The sequence below is a fragment of the Tamandua tetradactyla genome, chromosome 10 (genome assembly GCF_023851605.1).
Source record: "Tamandua tetradactyla isolate mTamTet1 chromosome 10, mTamTet1.pri, whole genome shotgun sequence".
NCBI classification, from domain to species: Eukaryota; Metazoa; Chordata; class Mammalia; order Pilosa; family Myrmecophagidae; genus Tamandua; species Tamandua tetradactyla.
Genome location: NC_135336.1, coordinates 93,731,977 through 93,756,164, shown reverse-complemented (window position 1 = coordinate 93,756,164; position 24,188 = coordinate 93,731,977). Strand labels below are relative to the sequence as shown.

The following is a 24,188-nucleotide window of genomic DNA, read 5'->3' as shown; positions in this document are numbered from 1 at the left end:
AGAGAAATCTGAATAAATGCCCAGACGCCAGCAGCAGAAGATAACTGTCCACGCTCAAAAGATTGAGAATATGGCTCAGTCAAAGGAACAAACCAATAGCTCAAATGAGACACAAGAGCTGAGACAACTAATGCTGAATATACGAACAGAAATGGAAAACCTCTTCAAAAATGAAATCGATAAATTGAGGGAGGACATGAAGAGGACATGGGCTGAACATAAAGAAGAAATAGAAAAACTGAAAAAACAAATCGCAGAACTTATGGAAGTGAAGGATAAAGTAGCAAACATAGAAAAAATAATGGATAGCTACAATGATAGATTTAAAGAGACAGAAGATAGAATTAGTGATTTGGAGGATGGAACATCTGAATTCCAAAAAGAAACAGAAACTATAGGGAAAAGAATGGAAAAATTTGAACAGGGTATCAGGGAACTGAATGACAATATGAAGCGCACAAATATACGTGTTGTGGGTGTCCCAGAAGGAGAAGAGAAGGGAAAAGGAGGAGAAAAACTAATGGAAGAAATTATCACTGAAAATTTCCCAACTCTTATGAAAGACCTAAAATTACAGATCCAAGAAGTGCAGCGCACCCCAAAGAGATTAGACCCAAATAGGCGTTCTCCAAGACACTTACTAGTTAGAATGTCAGAGGTCAAAGAGAAAGAGAAGATCTTGAAAGCAGCAAGAGAAAAACAATCCATTACATACAAGGGAAACCCAGTAAGACTTTGTGTAGATTTCTCAGCAGAAACCATGGAAGCTAGAAGACAGTGGGATGATATATTTAAAATACTAAAAGAGAAAAACTGCCAACCAAGACTCCTATATCCAGCAAAATTATCCTTCAAAAATGAGGGAGAAATTAAAACATTCTCAGACAAAAAGTCACTGAAAGAATTTGTGACCAAGAGACCAGCTCTGCAAGAAATACTAAAGGGAGCACTAGAGTCAGATACAAAAAGACAGAAGAGAGAGATATGGAAAAGAGTGTAGAAAGAAGGAAAATCAGATATGATATATATAATACAAAAGGCAAAATGTTAGAGGAAAATATTATCCAAACAGTAATAACACTAAATGTCAATGGACTGAATTCCCCAATCAAAAGACATAGATTGGCAGAATGGATTAAAAAACAGGATCCTTCGATATGCTGTCTACAGGAAACACATCTTAGACCCAAAGATAAACATAGGTTGAAAGTGAAAGGTTGGGAAAAGATATTTCATGCAAATAACAACCAGAAAAGAGCAGGAGTGGCTATACTAATATCCAACAAATTAGACTTCAAATGTAAAACAGTTAAAAGAGACAAAGAAGGACACTATATACTAATAAAAGGAACAATTAAACAAGAAGACATAACAATCATAAATATTTACGCACCGAATCAGAATGCCCCAAAATACGTGAGGAATATACTGCAAACATTGAAAAGGGAAATAGACTCATATACCATAATAGTTGGAGACTTCAACTCACCACTCTCATCAAGGGACAGAACATCTAGACAGAGGATCAACAAAGAAATAGAGAATCTGAATATTACTATAAATGAACTAGACTTAATAGACATTTATAGGACATTACATCCCACAACAGCAGGATACACCTTTTTCTCAAGTGCTCATGGATCATTCTCAAAGATAGACCATATGCTGGGTCACAAAGCAAGTCTTAACAAATTTAAAAAGATTGAAATCTTACACAACACTTTCTCGGACCATAAAGGAATGATGTTGGAAATCAATAATAGGCAGAGTGCCAGAAAATTCACAAATACGTGGAGGCTCAACAACACACTCCTAAACAACGACTGGGTCAAAGAAGAAATTGCAAGGGAAATTAGCAAATACCTCGAGGCGAATGAAAATGAAAACACAACATATCAAAACTTATGGGACGCAGCAAAGGCAGTGCTAAGAGGGAAATTTATTGCTCTAAATGCCTATATCAGAAAAGAAGAAAAGGCAAAAATTCAGGAATTAACTATCCATTTGGAAGAACTGGAGAAAGAACAGCAAGCTAACCCCAAAGCAAGCAAAAGGAAAGAAATAACAAAGATTAGAGCACAAATAAATGAAATTGAAAACATGAAAACAATAGAGAATATCAATAAGGCCAGAAGTTGGTTCTATGAGAAAATCAATAAGATTGATGGGCCCTTAGCAAGATTGACAAAAAGAAGAAGAGAGAGGATGCAAATAAATAAGATCAGAAATGGAAGAGGAGACATAACTACTGACCTCACAGAAATAAAGGAGGTAATAACAGGATACTATGAACAACTTTACGCTAATAAATACAACAATTTAGAGGAAATGGACGGGTTCCTGGAAAGACATGAACAACCAACTTTGACTCAAGAAGACATAGATGACCTCAACAAACCAATCACAAGTAAAGAAATTGAATTAGTCATTCAAAAGCTTCCTAAAAAGAAAAGTCCAGGACCAGATGGCTTCACATGTGAATTCTACCAAACGTTCCAGAAAGAATTAGTACCAATTCTCTTCAAACTCTTCAAAAAAATCGAAGTGGAGGGAAAACTACCTAATTCATTCTATGAAGCCAACATCACCCTCATACCAAAACCAGGCAAAGATATTACAAAAAAAGAAAACTACAGACCAATCTCTCTAATGAATACAGATGCAAAAATCCTCAATAAAATTCTAGCAAATCGTATCCAACAGCACATTAAAAGAATTATACATCATGACCAAGTAGGATTCATCCCAGGTATGCAAGGATGGTTCAACATAAGAAAATCAATTAATGTAATACACCATATCAACAAATCAAAGCAGAAAAATCACATGATCATCTCAATTGATGCAGAGAAGGCATTCGACAAGATTCAACATCCTTTCCTATTGAAAACACTTCAAAAGATAGGAATACAAGGGAACTTCCTTAAAATGATAGAGGGAATATATGAAAAACCCACAGCTAATATCATCCTCAATGGGGAAAAATTGAAAACTTTCCCCCTAAGATCAGGAACAAGACAAGGATGTCCACTATCACCACTATTATTCAACATTGTGTTGGAGGTTCTAGCCAGAGCAATTAGACAAGAAAAAGAAATACAAGGCATCAAAATTGGAAAGGAAGAAGTAAAACTATCACTGTTTGCAGACGATATGATACTATACGTTGAAAACCCGGAAAAATCCACAACAAAACTACTAGAGCTAATAAATGAGTACAGCAAAGTAGCAGGTTACAAGATCAACATTCAAAAATCTGTATCATTTCTATACACTAGTAAGGAACAAGCTGAGGGGGAAATCAAGAAACGAATCCCATTCACAATTGCAACTAAAAGAATAAAATACCTAGGAATAAATTTAACTAAAGAGACAAAAAACCTATATAAAGAAAACTACAAAAAACTGCTAAAAGAAATCACAGAAGACCTAAATAGATGGAAGGGCATACCGTGTTCATGGATTGGAAGACTAAATATAGTTAAGATGTCAATCCTAACTAAATTGATTTACAGATTCAATGCAATACCAATCAAAATCCCAACAACTTATTTTTCAGAAATAGAAAAACCAATAAGCAAATTTATCTGGAAGGGCAGGGTGCCCCGAATTGCTAAAAACATCTTGAGGAAAAAAAACGAAGCTGGAGGTCTCGCGCTGCCTGACTTTAAGGCATATTATGAAGCCACAGTGGTCAAAACAGCATGGTATTGGCATAAAGATAGATATATCGACCAATGGAATCGAATAGAGTGCTCAGATATAGACCCTCTCATCTATGGACATTTGATCTTTGATAAGGCAGTCAAGCCAACTCACCTGGGACAGAGCAGTCTCTTCAATAAATGGTGCCTAGAGAACTGGATATCCATATGCAAAAGAATGAAAGAAGACCCATCTCTCACACCCTATACAAAAGTTAACTCAAAATGGATCAAAGATCTAAACATTAGGTCTAAGACCATAAAACAGAGGAAAATGTTGGGAGATATCTTATGGATCTTACAACTGGAGGCGGTTTTATGGACCTTAAACCTAAAGCAAGAGCACTGAAGAAGGAAATAAATAAATGGGAACTCCTCAAAATTAAACACTTTTGTGCATCAAAGAACTTCATCAAGAAAGTAGAAAGACAGCCTTCACAATGGGAGACAATATTTGGAAATGATATATCAGATAAAGGTCTAGTATCCAGAATTTATAAAGAGATTGTTCGTCTCAACAACAAAAAGACAGCCAACCCAATTACAAAATGGGAAAAAGACTTGAACAGACACCTCTCAGAAGAGGAAATACGGATGGCCAAGAGGCACATGAAGAGATGCTCAATGTCCCTGGCCATTAGAGAAATGCAAATCAAAACCACAATGAGATATCATCTCACACCCACCAGAATGGCCATTATCAACAAAACAGAAAATGACAAGTGCTGGAGAGGATGCGGAGAAAGAGGCACACTTATCCACTGTTGGTGGAAATGTCAAAGGGTGCAACCACTGTGGAAGGCAGTTTGGCGGTTCCTCAAAAAGCTGAATATAGAACTGCCATACGACCCAGCAATACCATTGCTAGGTATCTACTCAAAGGACTTAAGGGCAAAGACACAAACGGACATTTGCACACCAATGTTTATAGCAGCATTATTTACAATTGCAAAGAGATGGAAACAGCCAAAATCTCCATCAACAGAAGAGTGGCTAAACAAACTGTGGTATATACATACGATGGAATATTATGCAGCTTTAAGACAAGATAAACTTATGAACCATGTAATAACATGGATGGACCTAGAGAATATTATGCTGAGTGAATCCAGCCAAAAACTAAAGGACAAATACTGTATGGTCCCACTGATGTGAACGGACATTCGAGAATAAACTTGAAATATGTCATTGGTAACAGAGTTCAGCAGGAGTTAGAAACAGGGTAAGACAATGGGTAATTGAAGCTGAAGGGATGCAGACTGTGCAACAGGACTAGATACAAAAACTCAAAAATGGACAGCACAATAATACCTAATTGTAAAGTAATCATGTTAAAACACTGAATGAAGCTGCATCTGAGCTATAGGTTTTTGTTTTTTTTGTGTTGTTTTGTTTTGATTTTACTATTATTACTTTTATTTTTTTCTCTATATTAACATTCTATATCTTTTTCGGTTATGTTGCTAGTTCTTCTAAACCAATGCAAATGTACTAAGAAATGATGATCATGCATCTATGTGATGATGTTAAGAATTAATGATTGCATGTGTAGAATGGTATGATCTCTAAATGTTGGGTTAATTTCTTTTTTTCCGTTAATTAAAAAAAAAAAAAAAAGAGAAGGGATAATTGGAGATGAAGGGATACAGACTGTACAACGGGACTGGATATAAAAACTCAGAAATGGACAGCACAATACTACCCAATTGTAATGCAATTATGTTAAAACACTGAATGAAGCTGCATGTGAGGTATAGGTTTTTTGTTTTTGTTTTTTTTGTTTTTTTTTTTCTTTCTATTATTGTTTTAATTCTTATTCTGTTGTCTTTTTATTTCTTTTTCTAAATCGATGCAAATGTACTAAGAAATGATGAATATGCAACTATGTGATGTTATTAAGAATTACTGATTGTACATGTAGATTGGAATGATTTCTAATTGTTTTGTTAATTCTTTTTTTAATTAATAAAAAAAAAAAAAGGGGAATTTAATAAGTTGCTAGTTTGCAGTTCTAAGGCCGAGAAAATGTCCAATTAAAACAAGTCTATAGAAGTGTCCAGTCAAAGGCATCCAGGGAGAGATACCTTGGTTCAAGAAGGCTAGTGAAGTTCAGGGCTTCTCTCTCATCTGGAAGGGCACCTGGCGAACATGGTGTCATCTACTAGCTTTCTCTCCTGGCTTCCTGTTTCATGAAGCTCCCCAGGAGGCATTTTCCTTCTTCATCTCCAAAGGCCGCTGACTGGTGGACTCTGCCTCTCGTCGCTCTGTTGTTCTGCTCTGCTCTCTCTAAATCTCCCATTCTCTAAAATGTCTCCTCTTTTATAGGACTCCAGTAAACCAGTCAAGACCTACCCAAATGGGTGGACACATGTCGTCACCTAATCCAGTTTAACAACCACTCTTGACTAAATCACATCATTCAGGGAGATGATCTGATTACAGTTTCTAACATACGGTATTGAATAGGGATTTTTCTACCTTTAAGAAATGGGATTTTGATTAAAACATGGCTTTTCTAGGGGGCATACATCCTTATAAACCAGCACAATGGGGTAGGGAGATGGAACTCTATGATGTTCTGGAGAAACTGGGCTAGATTAACTGGAATGGTCCTGGTTGGGGGTTGGCAGGTTATGATAGGTAGCAAGGTCTACCTGAAGCTTGTGTAACAGCAACCTCCTGAATAGCCTCTCTACTCTATTTGAACTCTTCTGTCACTGATACTTTATTAAATACACTTCTTTTCCCCCATTTGGTCAGGATGTAATTGTTGATCCCATGGTGCCAGGTCTGGATTCATCCCTGGGAGTCATTTCCCACATCGCTAGGGAGACTTTCACCCCGGATATCATGTCCTTGTAAAAGGACATTTTGATGAGGTTTCTTCAGTTAAAAGGTGGCCCACTTCAATCAGAATGAGTCTTAATCCTACTATTAAAGTCTTTTATGAGTGGAATAAAATTCAAACGGAGAAAGAGAGAAAGCCAAAGGTGGAGCAGCCAGAAGCTGATCATCAGTGGAACCTGAAAGAGATGGGAGAGACCATGAGACACCTTCATGTGCCTTGCATGTGATAAGGTAAGGACCAAGAATTGCCAGCAGCCAGCCCCAGAACACCAGTCTTCAAGAAGAAAATGTCACCTTGATGATGCCTTGATTTGGGTTTTTTCTCAGCCTCAAACTATGAACAAATAAATCCCCATTGTTTAACCTGACCCATTTATTGGTATTTGTTTGAGTAGCTCAGGGAACAAACACGCATTGACTAGACTCTTGGTGTCTTGGCCCCTTTCCTTAAAATTCTTCAATTTGTTTCCCATTACAACTCAGTGAATTTATAAATCCATCATGGGATTTCCATTAATCCTTAATATGTTCTGGCCCCTTTCTGTCTTTTCAACCTTATTCCATGCCATTTGTTCCACTAACTTACTGTATCCTAACTCTCTTTGGTACCAGCTAATTCTTCCTTGTGGTACCAAAGGAACTTAAGAGGCTTTGTATTTAATTTTCCTCCTTGCAACTCTACCTCTTTTGCTTCTCCTTAATCTAGTTAGCTTTATTCAACTTTTAAATTTCAGTAGTTTTAAAATTTTAGCTTTAAAATTTCAGAGAGGCTTTCCGTGACCACCCAATCTAAAACAAGTTTCCCCTTTATTAACTCTGTTAGTATCCTGTGCATTTTCTTCATAACTATTGTATAGTTTGTTTGATGTTCCTCTACTTCAACCCGTTCCTGATTCCTCAGCTTATACCCCAGAAGGGAGGAGATCATGGCTTATTTCATAAATCAGTACATGGAAATAGCTGCATATTTTCTGCTTATACAACTATTTACAATAGGGCTATATTTGAAAAATGGATTTAATCATAGAAAATAACATTTTTATTTTAACTTTCAGACACTGTCTTGTATTAAGTTCATGATGACCTTCCCTGTACTTACTTTTAGCCAGTTAATATTTTTAATCTTTGATAGCAGTTTTTTAACATGCTGCAGAATATCTTGATGAAATGTGCTCTTGTGCATACAGGGTAAGACTTTAGTGCAGTTAAAGTATATCTGAATATTAAGATTTTTAAAACTTTTTTCTGGGTAGAATGTATATACTGTGAAATATACAAATCTTAAATGTTCACTGAATTTTACTAAATCATATATATATCATATATGTAACACAGTGTGTGTATATATATATATATATATATATATATATATATATATAGTGTAACCACTATCCCAATCAAGATACAGAACATTCCATTACTCCGATAAGTTCTCTTGTACCCTTTTCAAGTTCTTATCCCTCTGAGGCAACCATTGTACTATCATTTCTATGGCCGTTGATTAGTTTTACCTGTTTTTAAGTTTCGTGTAAATGGAATCACATGGTATATACTCTTTTGTGTCTGCCTTCTTTCACTCAAATCAGGATTTTGAGATTTTTCTGTGTGTTGTCTGTATCAGTTCATTCTTTTTTATTGCTAAGTAGTATTCCATTGTATGGGTAGATCATAATTTGTTTACTCTGTTGATGGATATGTAGATTGTGTCAGTTTTTGTCTATTAGAATGAAACTACTATAAACTTTCTGAAAAATGGGCCTTTTTTTGTGTGTGTGTGAACATGTGATTTTACTTCCTCTGGGTAAATACCTAGAAATAGAATTGCTGGGTCATGGAAGGTTTATGTTTAACTTTATGAGAAACTGCCACCAGAAATGTGAAGAGCTCAAGTTGCTCTACATCATTGCCAGTATTTGGTGTTGCCAGTCTTTTTAATTTTAACAATTCTAGTGGATGTGAGATGCCATCTCATTAATGTGCCTTTCTATGTGCTTAACGTCATTAATGGTTTATTGAAGTTAGCCCATTTCCAGAAATGTTTAAGTCTTTATTAATTTTTAGAAGTTCTTTATATATGTTAGATGTAAGTACTTTGATATTTGTTTTGTGAAGAATGTCTTCCATTCTCTTTTTCCAGTGACTGGACCTTGTGCAATGTATTTATTGTACTATTTTCAGATTAAAAATTGGACCCATTACCTTAAATTTATAGGTATTATACCTGAAGCCATGTTAAGATATTATTCAATTAAAAAGTACTTTTGCAAAGTCCCCTTTGGGGGAATGGTGAGAACAGGGGAAAATTCAGCTTCCCCAGGTTGAATTCTTGGTATTCTCACAAGCAGTGTGGACAACCAAAGCTATAGGCTGAACCCCAGTCTTGGGGTTTGTTCATATGAAACTTAACCCCACAAAAGATAGGTCAAGCCTACTTAAAATTAGGCCTAAGAGTCACCCCCAAGAGAACCTCTTTTGTTGCTCAGATGTGGCCTCTCTCTCCAGCCAACACAACAAGCAAACTCACCACCCTCCCCCATCTTCATGGGACATGACTCCCAGGGCTGTGGGCCTTCCTGACAACGTGGGACAGAAATCCTGGAATGAGCTGAGACTCAGCATCAAGGGATTGAGAGAACCTTCTTGACCAAAAGGAGGAAGAGTGAAATGAGATGAAGTGTCAATGACTGAGAGATTCCAAACAGAGTCAGAGGTTATCCTGGAGGTTATTCTTACGCACATTAGGTAGATATCACCTTGTTTGTTATTCAAGATGTAATGAAGAGGCTGCAGGGAACTGCCTGAAAATGTGGAGCTGTGTTCCAGTAGCCATGTTTCTTAGATGATTGTATAATGGTGTAGCTTTCACAGTGTGACTGTGTGATTGTGAAAACCTTGTGTCTGATTCTCCTTTTATCTACCTTCTCAACAGATGAGTAGAACATATGGAATAAAAGTAAATAATAGGGGGAACGAATGTTAAAATAAATTTAGTTTGAAATGCAAGTGATCAATGAAAGGGAGGAGTAAGGGGTATCTTATGTATAAAATTTTTTTCTGTTTTCGTTTTATTTCTTTTTCTGAATAGGTGCAAATATTCCAAGAAATGATCTTGATGATGAATATGCAACTATGTGATGATATTGTGAATTACTGATTAAATATGTAGAACGGAATGATCAAAATAAAAATGTTTACATTTGGTGTTTTTTGGTATTTAAAAAACAAACAAACAAAAAAGATGTGATGGAGAGTCTAGAGAGAACTGCCTGAAAATGTAGAGCTGTGTTCCAGTAGCCATGTTTCTTGAAGATGATTGTATAATAATACAGCTTTCACAGTGTGACTGTGTGAGTGTGAAAATCTGGTGTCTGATGCTCCTTTTATCTACCTTGTCAACAGACGAGTAGAACATATGAAATAAAAATAAATAATAGGGGGAACAAATGTTAAAATAAAAAATATTATTCGAAAATATAAATAATATACTACTTAGAAGTAAGTTCATCTTTGTGGATATCCTACACAATGTTATAATTTTGTTTTAAATAGTTGTTTTCTAAATAAAGAGAAGAAAATAAAAGTCTTTTATATTCATCTACATACTGATCATTTGTGGTACACTTCATTCCTTCCTATAGGTCAGAATTTCATCTGGTGTCATTTCTCTTCAGCCTGAAGAATTTCCTGTAGCATTTCTTTTAGTGCATGACTGGTGATGAATTCTCTGTTCTCTTTTACTTGGAGATGTCTATAGTTTACCCTCATTTAAAACTGGTAGCTTTAACAGCAGCTGTGGGCGGGTGCGGGACTCTGAGTTTCAGTGCTCTTGGGGTGACCCAGGCCCGGCCACAGGATGTGCAGGGGGCTGCGGCACCGAGCCCAACTTGGCCTTGGTCTGGCCCTCTGCACAGCACGCTGGTGTCTTCTCCTTCCCGCGATTTCATTTTTTTCTCACGCTTCCAACCCCTCGTGTGTCTAGCCCCACTCTCCCCACTTTGTAGAATGAAGCTGGGGAAAATACCTGTCTATGCAGCTCGGAGCGCTTACCAACTCTTTGAATATGAGTACAACGGTGTGTTTGTAAAAAAAAAAAACCAAAAAACTTCAAGTCCGACTTTTTCAGAAAAAACTTTTTTTTGGAAATTATTATTTTTTAAGATTTTTATTGTTAAAACAGCGTACAGGCACATACATTCTCTTTTTTTGCTTTAATTTTTCAAAATTTTTTCAAAAAATATGACAACACACAAATATAAGCGTTCTTAACATATGATCATTCTGTTCTACATATATAATCAGTAACTCACAATATCATCACATAGTTGAACATTCGCCATCATAATTTCCTAGAACATTTCTCATCAATTCAAAAAAAGAAATAAAAAGACAACAGAAAAAAATTCATGCATACCATACCCCCACTCCTCCCCCTCATCGATCACTAGCATTTTGATATAAATTTATTTCAACATTTGTTCCCCTAGTATTTATTTTTATTCCACATGGTCTACTCGTCTGTTGACAAGGTAGATATAAGGAGCATAAGACACAAGGTTTTCACAATCACACAGTCACATTGTGAAAGCTATAGCATTACACAATCATCTTCAAGAAACATGGCTGCTGGAACACAGCTCTACACCTTCAGTTCCCTCCAGCCTCTCCATTACATCTTGACTAACAGGATCGTATCTGTTTATTGCATAAGAATAACCTCCAGGATAACCTCACGACTCTGTTTGGAATCTCTCAGCCATTGACACTTGATTTTGTCTCATTTTGCCCTTCCCCTTTTTGGTCAAGAAGATTTTCTCAATGCCTTGATGCTGAGTCTCAGCTCATTCTAGGATTTCTGTTCCTCAAAAAAAACATTTTGAATGTTGCATGCCTCAGCACCTCCTGCGAAACACCGGCTATAGAGCAGGATCTGCGGCACCTGACTTCCTGGATCCTAAATCTGCTGCTCAGAACTCCAAACTGAGGCTCTTGTTTTCCACAAACCCCACAGTGCTTGCTTCCCAGATGGAGAGTGATACAACCATTAATGTTATGAAATGGAAGACTGTCTCCAAGATTTTCCTGATTGTTGGCCTCTATCTGATCATCGGAGCCACTGTGTTCAGAGCATTGGAGCAGCCTCATGAGATTTCACAGAGAGCCGCCTTTGTGATCCAGAAGCAAACATTCATATCCCAACACTCCTGTGTTAGTTCGACCAAGTTGGATGAATCCATCCAGCAAATAGTGGCCGCAGTAAATGCAGGGATTGTACCTTTAGGAAACACCTCCAATCAAATCAGTCACTGTGATTTGGGAAGTTCCTTCTATTTTGCAGGCACTGTTATTACAACCATAGGATTTGGAAACATCTCATACACAGAAGGGGAAAAATATTCTGTATCATCTATGCCTTACTAGGAATTCCCCTCTGGCTGGAGTTGGAGATCAACTAGGGACCGTATTTGGAAAAGGAATTACAAAAGTAGAAGATACATTTATTAAATGGAATGTTAGGCAAAGATTTTAATCATCGCAGCAATCATATTTATACTGTTTGGCTGTATGCTCTTTGTGACTCTGCCTGCAGTCATATTCAAGCACATAGAAGTCTGGAGTGCCCTGTATGCCATTTATTTTGTAGTTATCACTTTATTCCACCAATAAAAGGTTATCACCAAACCTTTGGATTTGGTAACTATTTTGCAGGTGGGTTATATATTGAATATCTATACTTCTGTAAGCCTGTGGTATGGTTTTAGATACTTGTAGGGCTTGCTTACTTTGCTGCTGATCTCAGCATGATTGGAGACTACCTCTGAGTGACAGCAAAAAAAGACAAAGGAAGAGATGGGAGAGTTCAGCTCTCCTGCTGCTTAGTGAACAGCCAACATCATAGCCAAATTCGAAGAAACTGGGAGGCAGCTCAGTGTGGAGATTTATGACAGATTCCAATGTGCTACCTCAATTAAATGGAAGCTTTCAGCAGAATTTCTGGGAACTACATTGTGGGAGGACCTTGTCAGTGAACAACCACCTGAGCAGTGAAAAGAATGTCTTGCCTCCCTTACTGAACACTGAAAGTATTTATCTGAATGGTGTGATGCCACACTGTACTCGTGAAGAGATTGCAGTTATTGAGAACATTAAATAGCTTTCCCTTTGAAGAGCATTAGGCATAGTCATAGACAAGGACTTCTATATGCTCTATATGACTGTTGCTGGTAGCATTTTTTAAATTGTGCATGAGCTCAAAGGGGGAAAATCAGATGCATCCATCACAGTCACCTACCATCAAGAGAATTTGGAACTCTGAGCCAGCGTTCTCTTTTTGATGATACTTGTTGAATGACCCACTGTCTTCAACAAGTGGAAAACAAGCAAAGTTTGATGCCTTTTTGTGCCCCGACTGTTTTCTTCCCTCTTTTCCTAATGTGCCATAAGGTTTCAGGATGAAGTATAACTGCTTTTGGTAATAATGTAGCTTTGAGGGATCAGTCCTTAACTTTTCAAGGGTCTACCTAACTGAGCCTAGGTATGGACCAATTATGGATGACAACATTTCTTTTTGTAAATGGCAAGAAATTCTTATGCAACCTTTTATCTAAGAAATTTCTGTTAGTGCCTTATCTTATGAAGGTATAGAACCTCTCTACTGATGTGTAGTTTCTCCTTTCCTGCCCCATTCCTAAGCCCACCCCTGCAGTCCTTTCCCCCAGTACTCCTGTTTGAGTACCATACCTTGCTGAAAACTGTACGTAAAATGACTGAAGTGATGAAGCCCAAAGAAGAAATAAATGCCAAATTAGATGGACATTGAAGCAACACTCAAAAAACCCTAGCATTAGTGATCAATGAAAGGGAGGGGTAAGGGGTATGGTATGTATAATTTTTTTCTGCTTTCATTTTATTTCTTTTTCTGTTGTCTTTTTATTTCTTTTTCTGAATTGATGCAAATGTTCTAAGAAATGATCATGATGAAGAATATACAACTGTGATGATATTGTGAATTACTGATTATATGTGTAGAACAGAATGATCAAAATAGGAATGTTTGCTTTTATTTGGTGTTTTTTTTATTAATTAAAAAAAGTTAACTAACACAACATTTAGAAATCATTCCATTCTACATATGCAATCAGTAATTCTTTTTTTTATTAATTAAAGAAAAAAAAAGAAATTAACCCAACATTTAGAAATCATTCCATTCTACATATGCAATCAGTAATTCTTAACATCATCACATAGATGCATGATCATCATTTCTTAGTATATTTGCATCGATTTAGGAAAAGAACTTGCAAGACAACAGAAAAAGAAATAAAATGATAATATAGAGAAAAAAATAAATAATACAAAAAATATATATAAAAAAACAAACAAAAAAACTATAGCTCAGATGCAGCTTCATTCAGTGTTTTAACATAATTACATTACAATTAGGTAGTATTGTGCTGTCCATTTTTGAGTTTTTGTATCTAGTCCTGTTGCACAGTCTGTATCCCTTCAGCTCCAATTACCCATTATCTTACCCTATTTCTAACTCCTGATGGTCTCTGTTACCAATGACATATTCCAAGTTTATTCTCTAATGTCGGTTCACATCAGTGGGACCATATAGTATTTGTCCTTTAGTTTTTGGCTAGTCTCACTCAGCATAATGTTCTCTAGGTCCATCCATGTTATTACATGCTTCATAAGTTTATTCTGTCTTAAAGCTGCATAATATTCCATCTTATGTATATACCACAGTTTGTTTAGCCACTCGTCTGTTGATGGACATTTTGGCTGTTTCCATCTCTTTGAAATTGTAAATAATGCTGCTATAAACATTGGTGTGCAAATGTCCGTTTGTGTCTTTGCCCTTAAGTCCTTTGAGTAGATACCTAGCAATGGTATTGCTGGGTCGTATGGCAATTCTATATTCAGCTTTTTGAAGAACCGCCAAACTGCCTTCCACAGTGGTTGCACCATTTGACATTCCCACCAACAGTGGATAAGTGTGCCTCTTTCTCCGCATCCTCTCCAGCACTTGTCATTTTCTGTTTTGTTGATAATGGCCATTCTGGTGGGTGTGAGATGATATCTCATTGTGGTTTTGATTTGCATTTCTCTAATGGCCAGGGACATTGAGTGTTTCTTCATGTGCCTTTTGGCCATTTGTATTTCCTCTTCTGAGAGGTGTCTGTTCAAGTCTTTCCCATTTTGTAATTGGGTTGGCTTTTTGTTGTTGAGTTGGACAATCTCTTTATAAATTCTGGATACTAGACCTTTATCTGATATGTCGTTTCCAAATATTGTCTCCCGTTGTGTAGGCTGTCTTTCTACTTTCTTGATGAAGTTCTTTGTTGCACAAAAGTGTTTAATTTTGAGGAGCTCCCATTTATTTCTTTGTTTCTTCAGTGCTCTTGCTTTAGGTTTAAGGTCCAAAAAACCGCCTCCAATTGTAAGTTTCATAAGATATCTCCCTACATTTTCCTCTAACTATTTTATGGTCTTAGACCTAATGTTTAGATCTTTGATCCATTTTGAGTTAACTTTTGTATAGGGTGTGAGATACGGCTCCTCTTTCATTCTTTTGCGTATGGATATCCAGTTCTCTAGGCACCATTTATTGAAGAAACTGTTCTGTCCCAGGTGAATTGGCTTGACTGCCTTATCAAAGATCAAATGTCCATAGATGAGAGGGTCTATATCTGAGCACTCTATTCGATTCCATTGGTCGATATATCTATCTTTATGCCAATACCATGCTGTTTTGACCACTGTGGCTTCATAATATGCCTTAAAGTCCGGCAGCGTGAGACCTCCAGCTTCGTTTTTTTTCCTCAAGATACTTTTAGCAATTCGGGGCACCCTGCCCTTCCAGATAAGTTTGCTTATTGGTTTTTCTAATTCTGAAAAATAAGTTGTTGGGATTTTGATTGGTATTGCATTGAATCTGTAAATCAATTTAGGTAGGATTGACATCTTAACTATATTTAGTCTTCCAATCCATGAACACGGTATGCCCTTCCATCTATTTAGGTCTTCTGTGATTTCTTTTAACAGTTTTTTGTAGTTTTCTTTGTATAGGTCTTTTGTCTCTTTAGTTAAATTTATTCCTAAGTATTTTATTCTTTTAGTTGCAATTGTAAATGAAATTCGTTTCTTGATTTCCCTTCAGCTTATTCATTGCTAGTGTATAGAAACGCTACGGATTTTTGAATGTTGATCTTGTAACCTGCTACTTTGCTGTACTCATTTATTAGCTCTAGTAGTTTTGTTGTGGATTTTTCCGGGTTTTCGACATATAGTATTATATCATCTGCAAACAGTGATAGTTTTACTTCTTCCTTTCCAATTTTGATGCCTTGTATTTCTTTTTCTTGTCTAATTGCTCTGGCTAGAACCTTCAACACGATGTTGAATAATAGTGGTGATAATGGACATCCTTGTCTTGTTCCTGATCTTAGGGGGAAAGTTTTCAATTTTTCCCCATTGAGGATGATATTAGCTGTGGGTTTTTCATATATTCCCTCTATCATTTTAAGGAAGTTCCCTTGTATTCCTTTCTTTTGAAGTGTTTTCAACAGGAAAGGATGTTGAATCTTGTCAAATGCCTTCTCTGCATCAATTGAGATGATCATGTGATTATTCTGCTTTGATTTGTTGATATGGTGTATTACGTTTATTGATTTTCTTATGTTGAACCATCCTTGCATACCTGGGATGAATCCTACTTGGTCATGATGTATAATTCTTTTAATGTGTTGCTGGGTTCGATTTGCTAGAGTTTTGTTGAGGATTTTTGCATCTATATTCATTAGAGAGATTGGTCTGTAGTTTTCTTTTTTTGGTAATATCTTTGCCTGGTTTTGATATGAGGGTGATGTTGGCTTCATAGAATGAATTAGGTAGCTTTCCCTCCACTTCAGTTTTTTGAAGAGTTTGAGCAGAGTTGGTACTAATTCTTTCTGGAATGTTTGGTAGAATTCACATGTGAAGCTGGCTGGTCCTGGACTTTTCTTTTTGGAAAGCTTTTGAATGACTGATTCAATTTCTTTACTTGTGATTGGTTTGTTGAGGTCATCTATTTCTTCTTGAGTCAAAGTTGGTTGTTCACGCCTTTCTAGGAACTTGTCCATTTCATCTGCATTGTTGTATTTATTAGCGTAAAGTTGTTCATAGTATCCTGTTATTACCTCCTTTATTCTGTGAGGTCAGTGGTTATGTCTCCTCTTCCATTTCTGATCTTATTTATTTGCATCCTCTCTCGTCTTCTTTTTGTCAATCTTGCTAAGGGCCCATCAATCTTATTGATTTTCTCATAGAACCAACTTCTGGTCTTATTGATTTTCTCTACTGTTTTCATGTTCTCAGTTTCATTTATTTCTCTCTAATCTTTGTTATTTCTTTCCTTTTGCTTGCTTTGGGGTTAGTTTGCTGTTCTTTCTCCAGTTCTTCCAAGTGGACAGTTAATTCCTGCATTTTTGCCTTTTCTTCTTTTCTGATATAGGCATTTAGGGCAATAAATTTCCCTCTTAGCACTGCCTTTGCTGCATCCCATAGGTTTTGACATGTTGTGTTTTCGTTTTCATTCACCTCGAAATATTTACTAATTTCTCTTGTAATTTCTTCCTTGACCCACTCGTTGTTTAAGAGTGTGTTGTTGAGCCTCCACGTATTTGTGAATTTTCTGGCACTCCGCCTATTATTGATTTCCAACTTCATTCCCTTATGATCCGAGAAAGTGTTGTGTATGATTTCAATCTTTTTAAATTTGTGAAGACTTGCTTTGTGACCCAGCATATGGTGTATCTTTGAGAATGATCCATGAGCACTTGAGAAAAAGGTGTATCCTGCTGTTGTGGGATGTAATGTCCTATAAATGTCTGTTAAGTCTAGCTCATTTATTGTAATATTCAAATTCTCTATTTCTTTATTGATCCTCTGTCTAGATGTTCTGTCCATTGATGAGAGTGGTGAATTGAAGTCTCCAACTATTATGGTATATGTGTCTATTTCCCTTTTCAGTGTTTGCAGTGTCTTCCTCACGTATTTTGGGGCATTCTGGTTCGGTGCATAAATATTTATGATTGTTATGTCTTCTTGTTTAATTGTTCCTTTTATTAGTAGATAGTGTCCTTCTTTGTCTCTTTTAACTGTTTTACATTTGAAGTCTAATTTGTTGGATCTTAGTATAGCTACTCCTGCTCTTTTCTGGTTGTTATTTGCATGAAATATCTTTTCCCAACCTTTCACTTTCAACCTATGTTTATCTTTGGGTCTAAGATGTGTTTCCTGTAGACAGCATATAGAAGGATTCTGTTTTTTAATCCATTCTGCCAGTCTATGTCTTTTGATTGGGGAATTCAGTCCATTAACATTTAGTGTTACTGTTTGGATAATATTTTCCTCTACCATTTTGCCTTTTGTATTCTATATATCATATGTGACTTTCCTTCTTTCTACCCTCTTCTCCATACCTCTCTCTTCTGTCTTTTCGTATCTGACTCTAGTGCTCCCTTTAGTATTTCTTGCAGAGCTGGTCTCTTGGTCACAAATTCTCTCAGTGACTTTTTGTCTGAAAATGTCTTAATTTCTCCCTCATTTTTAAAGGATAATTTTGCTGGATATAGAAGTCTTGGTTGGCAGTTTTTTTCTTTTAGTAATTTAAATATATCATCCCACTGTCTTCTAGCTTCCATGGTTTCTGCTCAGAAATCTACACATAGTCTTATTGGGTTTCCTTTGTATGTGATGGATTGTTTTTCTCTTGCTGCTTTCAAGAGCCTCTCTTTCGCTTTGACCTCTGACATTCTAACTAGTAAGTGTCTTGGAGAACACCTGTTTGGGTCTATTCTCTTTGGGGTGCGCTGCACTTCTTGGATCTGTAATTTTAGGTCTTTCATAAGAATTGGGAAATTTTCAGTGATAATTTCTTCCAGTAGTTTTTCTCCTCCTTTTCCCTTCTCTTCTCCTTCTGGGACACCCACAACAGGTATATTTGTGCGTTTCATATTGTCCTTCAGTTCCCTGATCCCCTGCTCAAATTTTTCCATTCTTTTCCCTATAGTTTCTGTTTCTTTTTGGGTTTCAGATGTTCCATCCTCCAGTTCACTAATTCTAGCCTCTGTCTCTTTAGATCTACCATTGTAGGTTTCCATTGTTTTTTTCATCTCTTCTACTGTGTCTTTCAATCCCATAAGTTCTGTGATTTGTTTTTTCAGACTTTCCATTTCTTATTTTTGTTCAGCCCATGTCTTCTTCATGTCCTCCCTCAATTGATTTGCTTTTTGAAGAGGTTTTCCATTTCTGTTCGTATATTCAGCATTTGTTGTCTCAGCTCCTGTATCTCATTTGAGCTATTCGTTTGTTCCTTTGACTGGGCCATATCTTCAATTTTCCTGGTGTGATTTGTTATTTTTTGCTGACGTCTGGGCATTTAATCAGATTTCCCTGAGTGTGGGACCCAGCAGGTTAAAAGACTTTCCTGTGAAGTCTCTGGGCTCTGTTTTTCTTATCCTGCCCAGTATGTGGTATTTGTCTGTCTGGAGGTTCCACCAGCAAAAGATGTTGTGGCTCCTTTAACTTTGGAAGACTCTTGCTGCTGGGTGTGTGGGGGAGACAGAGGAAACATTGTAAGTTGGTTTTAATGGCTTCAAATTGTGAAGTCCTGGGATCTGAGTTCCTTGAGAGAGGGATTCCACCTGAGTTGCGTTTCACCCCTCCCGCGGGGAAGGTTCAGGTGGTAGAGTGTCCTGAAAGCATCCTGTTTCTGCGTTCGGGGCAGTTGCAACCTGTGTAATCCCAGCGCTGAGCCCAGCGACAACGAAGCCTCCGTAGAAACAGCCACAGAAGGCTCTGTTTCGCCCCCTTTCCTCTTTTTCAGTTAGCCCAGTCGGCGACTTCTGCCTTGATCAGTTTCGCCTGAGCTGAGGGCCTATTTTTAGTAGTCAGAATTTGTTCATTAATGCCACTATTGGTGTTAGGTTGGGCTCAGTCTCTACTACTGTTGGAGACTCTTTCCTTTCCCTCCGGGAACTCTCCTGTGGGGAAGGGGTGCCAGCTGCCGCGGCTTGGGGAACCGCTGTTCCGAGGCTCCCAGCCGGCCCGGGAAGCCGCGTGTGTGGGAGGGGCTGCAGTCGCCTGCCACTGTGGCTTGGGGAACCGCCGATCTGAGACTCCCAGCTGGCCCTGGAAGCCGCACGTCGGGGAGGGGCTCCGGTCGCCGCGGCTTGGGGAGCTGCTGTTCCGAGGCTCCCAGCCGGCCCGGGAAGCCACGTGTAGGAGGGCCACCGCGGCTTGGGAAACCGCCGATCCGAGGTTCCCAGCTGGCCCGTGAAGCTGCGTGTGTGGAAGGGGCTCCGGTCGCCGGCCACCGCGGCTTTGGGAACTGCTGATCCGAGGCTCCCAGCTGGCCCGGGAAGCCGCGCGTGGGGGAGGGGCGCCGACCGCCGCGGCTTGGGGAACCGCTGATCCAAAGCTCCCAGCCGGCCCGGGAAGGAGGGAGGGAGGGGCTCCGGCCGCCAGCCGCCGCGGCCCGGGGAAGCGCGCACCTCTCGGGGACCTCACCGCAGTGGAGTCTCTTAGCTGGTCCAGCCGTTCCAGAATGGGGTACACTGTGTGTCTGGTCTCTGTCGTGGCTCCGGGAGCCGTTCTGTACTGTTTCTAGTTCTTTAGTAGTTGTTCTGGAGGAGGAACTAAGACCCGTGCGCCTTACTAAGCCTCCATCTTCTCCGGAAGTCCTTGGTGTTTTTTTTTTGTATTTAAAAAAATAAATTAAAAAAATTAAAAACAACCCTAGCATTAAAGGCACTGCAGAGAAGAGAGGTGAAAAGATGGCACTTCTGAGTGTTTACTTGACTCAAGTACCAGTGGTACATATATATGGTGTACCAGGCCAGTAAAATTGGTTGCTCCCAAACAGTCCCTTTTTTCCTGGCAGTATTTGAAATTTACCGTTTATTAATAACTTTACATCTTTGTAAAAGTGGAAGAAGAAAATCCATATATGTAAGGAAATCCAATGATCTGACAGAAGAATGTTAAAAATGGGTATTACTGCAGGGTGAATGGGTGGTTCAGTGGGAGAATACTCCCTTTCCATGTGGAAGACTTGGCTTCAATTCCCGGACCATGCCCGCCTCCCCCCAAATTTATATATATTTAAAATGGGTATTACTGCAGGTGATTTAAAAGTTGGCGTTAATTAACCATTCTGATGAAAAAAAGATAGCAAAACAATGTTAGAAACATTTGCTAATAAACAATAAACTGTCAGCAAAAAAAAAAAATAATAATAGTTTTAGGGATACATGGTTGGTTCAGTGGTAGATTGCTCACCTGCCATGTAGGAGGCCCAGGTTCAATTCTCGGCCCATGCCCCCCCCACCACCACCACCAAATAAGTAAAGTGAAAATAATAGCTTTATTGGGGTATAATTTTCATACCATAACATTCACGTGTAATTCAGCGATTTTTAGTGTGTTTACAGAATTTTGCAGCCATCACCATAATCTACTTTTAGAACCTTTCTATCACTACACATGAGACCTCCTGTTCATTATTATATACTCTCTTTTTCCTCATCCTATCACTAGACAGCCATGACTCTACTTCCTGTTTCTATAGATTTGCCTGTTTTTGGACATTTCATATAAACGAACCATGTTTTCTTTGTCTTTTACTTAGCATAATGTTTTTGAGATTCATCCATATTGTATGTGTATCGGTACTTTATTCCTTTTTATTGCCAAATTTCTAATTCCATTGTATGGATATACCACATTTTATGTACCCATTCATCAGTTGATGGTTACTTTCACTCCTTGGCTATTAGAGTAAGCTGCTGTGAACATTTGTGTGCAAGTTTTTGTGTGGTTATAGGTTTTTATTTCTCTTTGGTAGGTAGATAAGAATAGAACTGCCCTCACTTCATTTAAAAAAATATTTTAAAAAATTTGTCATTTCATTTTTTTAATTAGTATTTTTATTGACACATCTTTGTACACATATAGCCCATACCTGGTGTACAATCAGTGGCTCAAATGTCATGACATGGTTGTGCATTCATCACCATGATCATTTTTTAGAACATTTGCATCAGTCCAGAAAAAGAAAACGAAAAAACTCATACATCCCATACCCTTACCCCTCCCTCTCATTGACCACTAGTACTTCCATCTACCTAATTTATTTTACTCCTTATCCCCCCTATTTATTTATTTTTAAACTCATCTGTCTTACCCTGGATAAAAGGAGCAGCAGACACAAGGTTTTCACCATCATCTTCAAGAATCAGAGCTACTAGGACACAGCTCAAAGTTTCAGGTAGTTCCCTCCAGCCACTCCAAATACTCCATAAATTGAAAAGGGATATCTGTATAGTGCATAAGAATAACCTCCAGAATAACTTCCCAACTCTGTTTGAAATCTCACAGCCACTGAAACTTTATTTTGCCTCATTTTTCTTTTCCCTCTTTTGGTCAAGAAGGCTTTCTCAGTCCCTTGATGCTGGGTCCCAGCTCATCCCTGGAGTTCTATCCCAGGGAGATGTACACCCTGGGAGTCATGTTCCACATAGAGTGGGAGGGCAGTGAGTTCACCTGCCAACAAAAGAGAGTCCACATCTGAGCAACAGAAGAGATTCTCTTTGGGTGTCACCCTCATTTTTGAAGAATATTTTTGCTGGATATAGAATTTGGGATTGATTAAAAGGTGTCATTCCACCTTTGTGGAATTGTTTCTGATGTGAAATCAGCCATCATTCATATTGTTCTTCCCAGAGTTTATCTTCATCTCTGGTTTTCAGCAATTTGACTGTTTTTCTTTTTTGTTTGTAACATACAGCATTTAATGAAAAATCCATGCTTAACGGGGAAAAATGGCAGGCTTCCTCGATAATTTCCGTTGGCCAGAATGTGAATGTATTGACTGGAGTGAAAGAAGAAATGCCGTGGCTTCTGTGGTAGCAGGTATATTGGTAAGTGAGAAAGCCTGGTGGCGAAATTTATGCCACCTCTTCTTTTTTTAAATATTTTGATTGACAAATCTTCACACACATACAGTCCATACATGGTATTATATAGTCAGTGGCTAAGAATATCACCAGAAGAAATAAAAAGAAAAAAGCGAAAACTTATCCATCCCATACCCCTTTCCCCTCCCTCTCATTGACCATGAGTATTTCCATTTACCCAATTTAGTTTATCCCTTATCCCTCCTGTTATTTATTTATTTATTTTTACATGGGCAGGCACCAGGAATCGGGTCCTCTGGCATGGCAGGCAAGCATTCTTGCCTGCTGAGCCACTGTGGCCTGCCCATTTATTTATTTTTTAATCCATATTTTTTTAGTTATCTGTCCATACCCTGTATAAAAGGAGCATCAGACACAAGGTTTTCACAATCACAGTCACATTCTAAACATCATATCTTTATATACTCATTTTCAAAAATCAAATACAGCTCAGTAGTTGCAAGTAGTTCCCCTCTAGGCACTCCAATACACCATAAACTAAAAAGGAGTATCTATATAATGCATAAAAATAACCTCCAGGGTGACCTCCTGACTCTGTTTGAAATCTCAGCCACTGAAATTTTATTTTGTCTCATTTCTCTCTTCTCCCTTTTGGTCAAGAAGGCTTTCTTAATCCCATGATGTCAGGTCCCAGCTTATCCTGGGAGTTCTGTCTCATGCTGCTAGGGAGATTTACACCCCTGGAAGTCATGTCCTACATAGAGGGGAGGGGAGGGCAGTGAGTTCATCTGCCATGTTGGCTTAGGAGAGGCCACATCTAAAAACAAAAGAGGTTCCCTGGGGGTGACTCTAAGCCATAATTATAAGTAAGCTTAGCCTCTCCTTTTCAGAAATAAGTTTCATAGAGTGAACCCCAATATTGAGGGTTCAGCCTGTTGATTTGATTGTCCTCACTGCTTGCAAGTTTATCAGAAATTTTCCAAATGGGGACTTTGAATATTTCCTCCTTTCTCCCCAGTCCCTAAGGAGATTTTGCAAATACTTCTTTATTCACTATCCAAATTGCTCTGGGATATATTGGGGCATCAACTAACCTGTACAGAAACCAGCAAGATCTCATTCCCTATTTAAGATTCCATGTACTTATGTATTGCCTCATTTTTTGCCCTGAAAATTAAGGTTAATTCCTTTGGCCCTTCAGAGTTATTTATTTCATTCTTGTTAATATATACATAGTTATCAGCTTTCTAGATACTGTTTCTAAACAGAACATAGTAGGCCTTTGGTGTATTTGACTTTGTTAATATGTTAAACTTAATATTTTTTTTTCAGTTTTGGTGGTAATACGATGATTACAGCCAGTAGCATTTTTATCTTAATAATATAATATGTGCACATACTTGAAGATCCTCAAAAGCTCAGACCTCGATGTAACCAAAAATTATTTTGACTCTTTGAAGTTCAAGATGTTAGACAGCATCAAATCCTTAGGCTACATTAGAACTCTGAAGCAGTGCAGCTTCTCTAGGCAAGGGCACCATCTGCCTTCCTCTGCTGCAGCTTTGGGGCAGGGGTCGAGGAGTCAGAGGATGAAATTTGTGGATGAAATTATTGTTTAATTTCTCCCCTCCCCCTTTTTTCTTTTTTAAGTTTTTATCATTGAAAATATTAAGCA

General features: G+C 37.9%; 1 protein-coding gene and 1 pseudogene across 1 annotated transcript in view; both read left to right on the top strand.

The window, feature by feature from the left end:
- The window catches only part of TMEM50B (transmembrane protein 50B), an 87,182-nt gene that overhangs the window by 13,194 nt on the left and 49,800 nt on the right, over positions 1-24,188 (top strand). Inside the window, exon 2 of the mRNA XM_077118872.1 lies at positions 22,384-22,516. Coding sequence (XP_076974987.1) covers positions 22,418-22,516 — 99 coding nt within the window. The 5' untranslated portion in view covers positions 22,384-22,417. The remainder of the gene's footprint in view (positions 1-22,383; positions 22,517-24,188) is intronic.
- LOC143648069 (potassium channel subfamily K member 2 pseudogene) lies at positions 11,216-13,676 on the top strand (annotated as a pseudogene).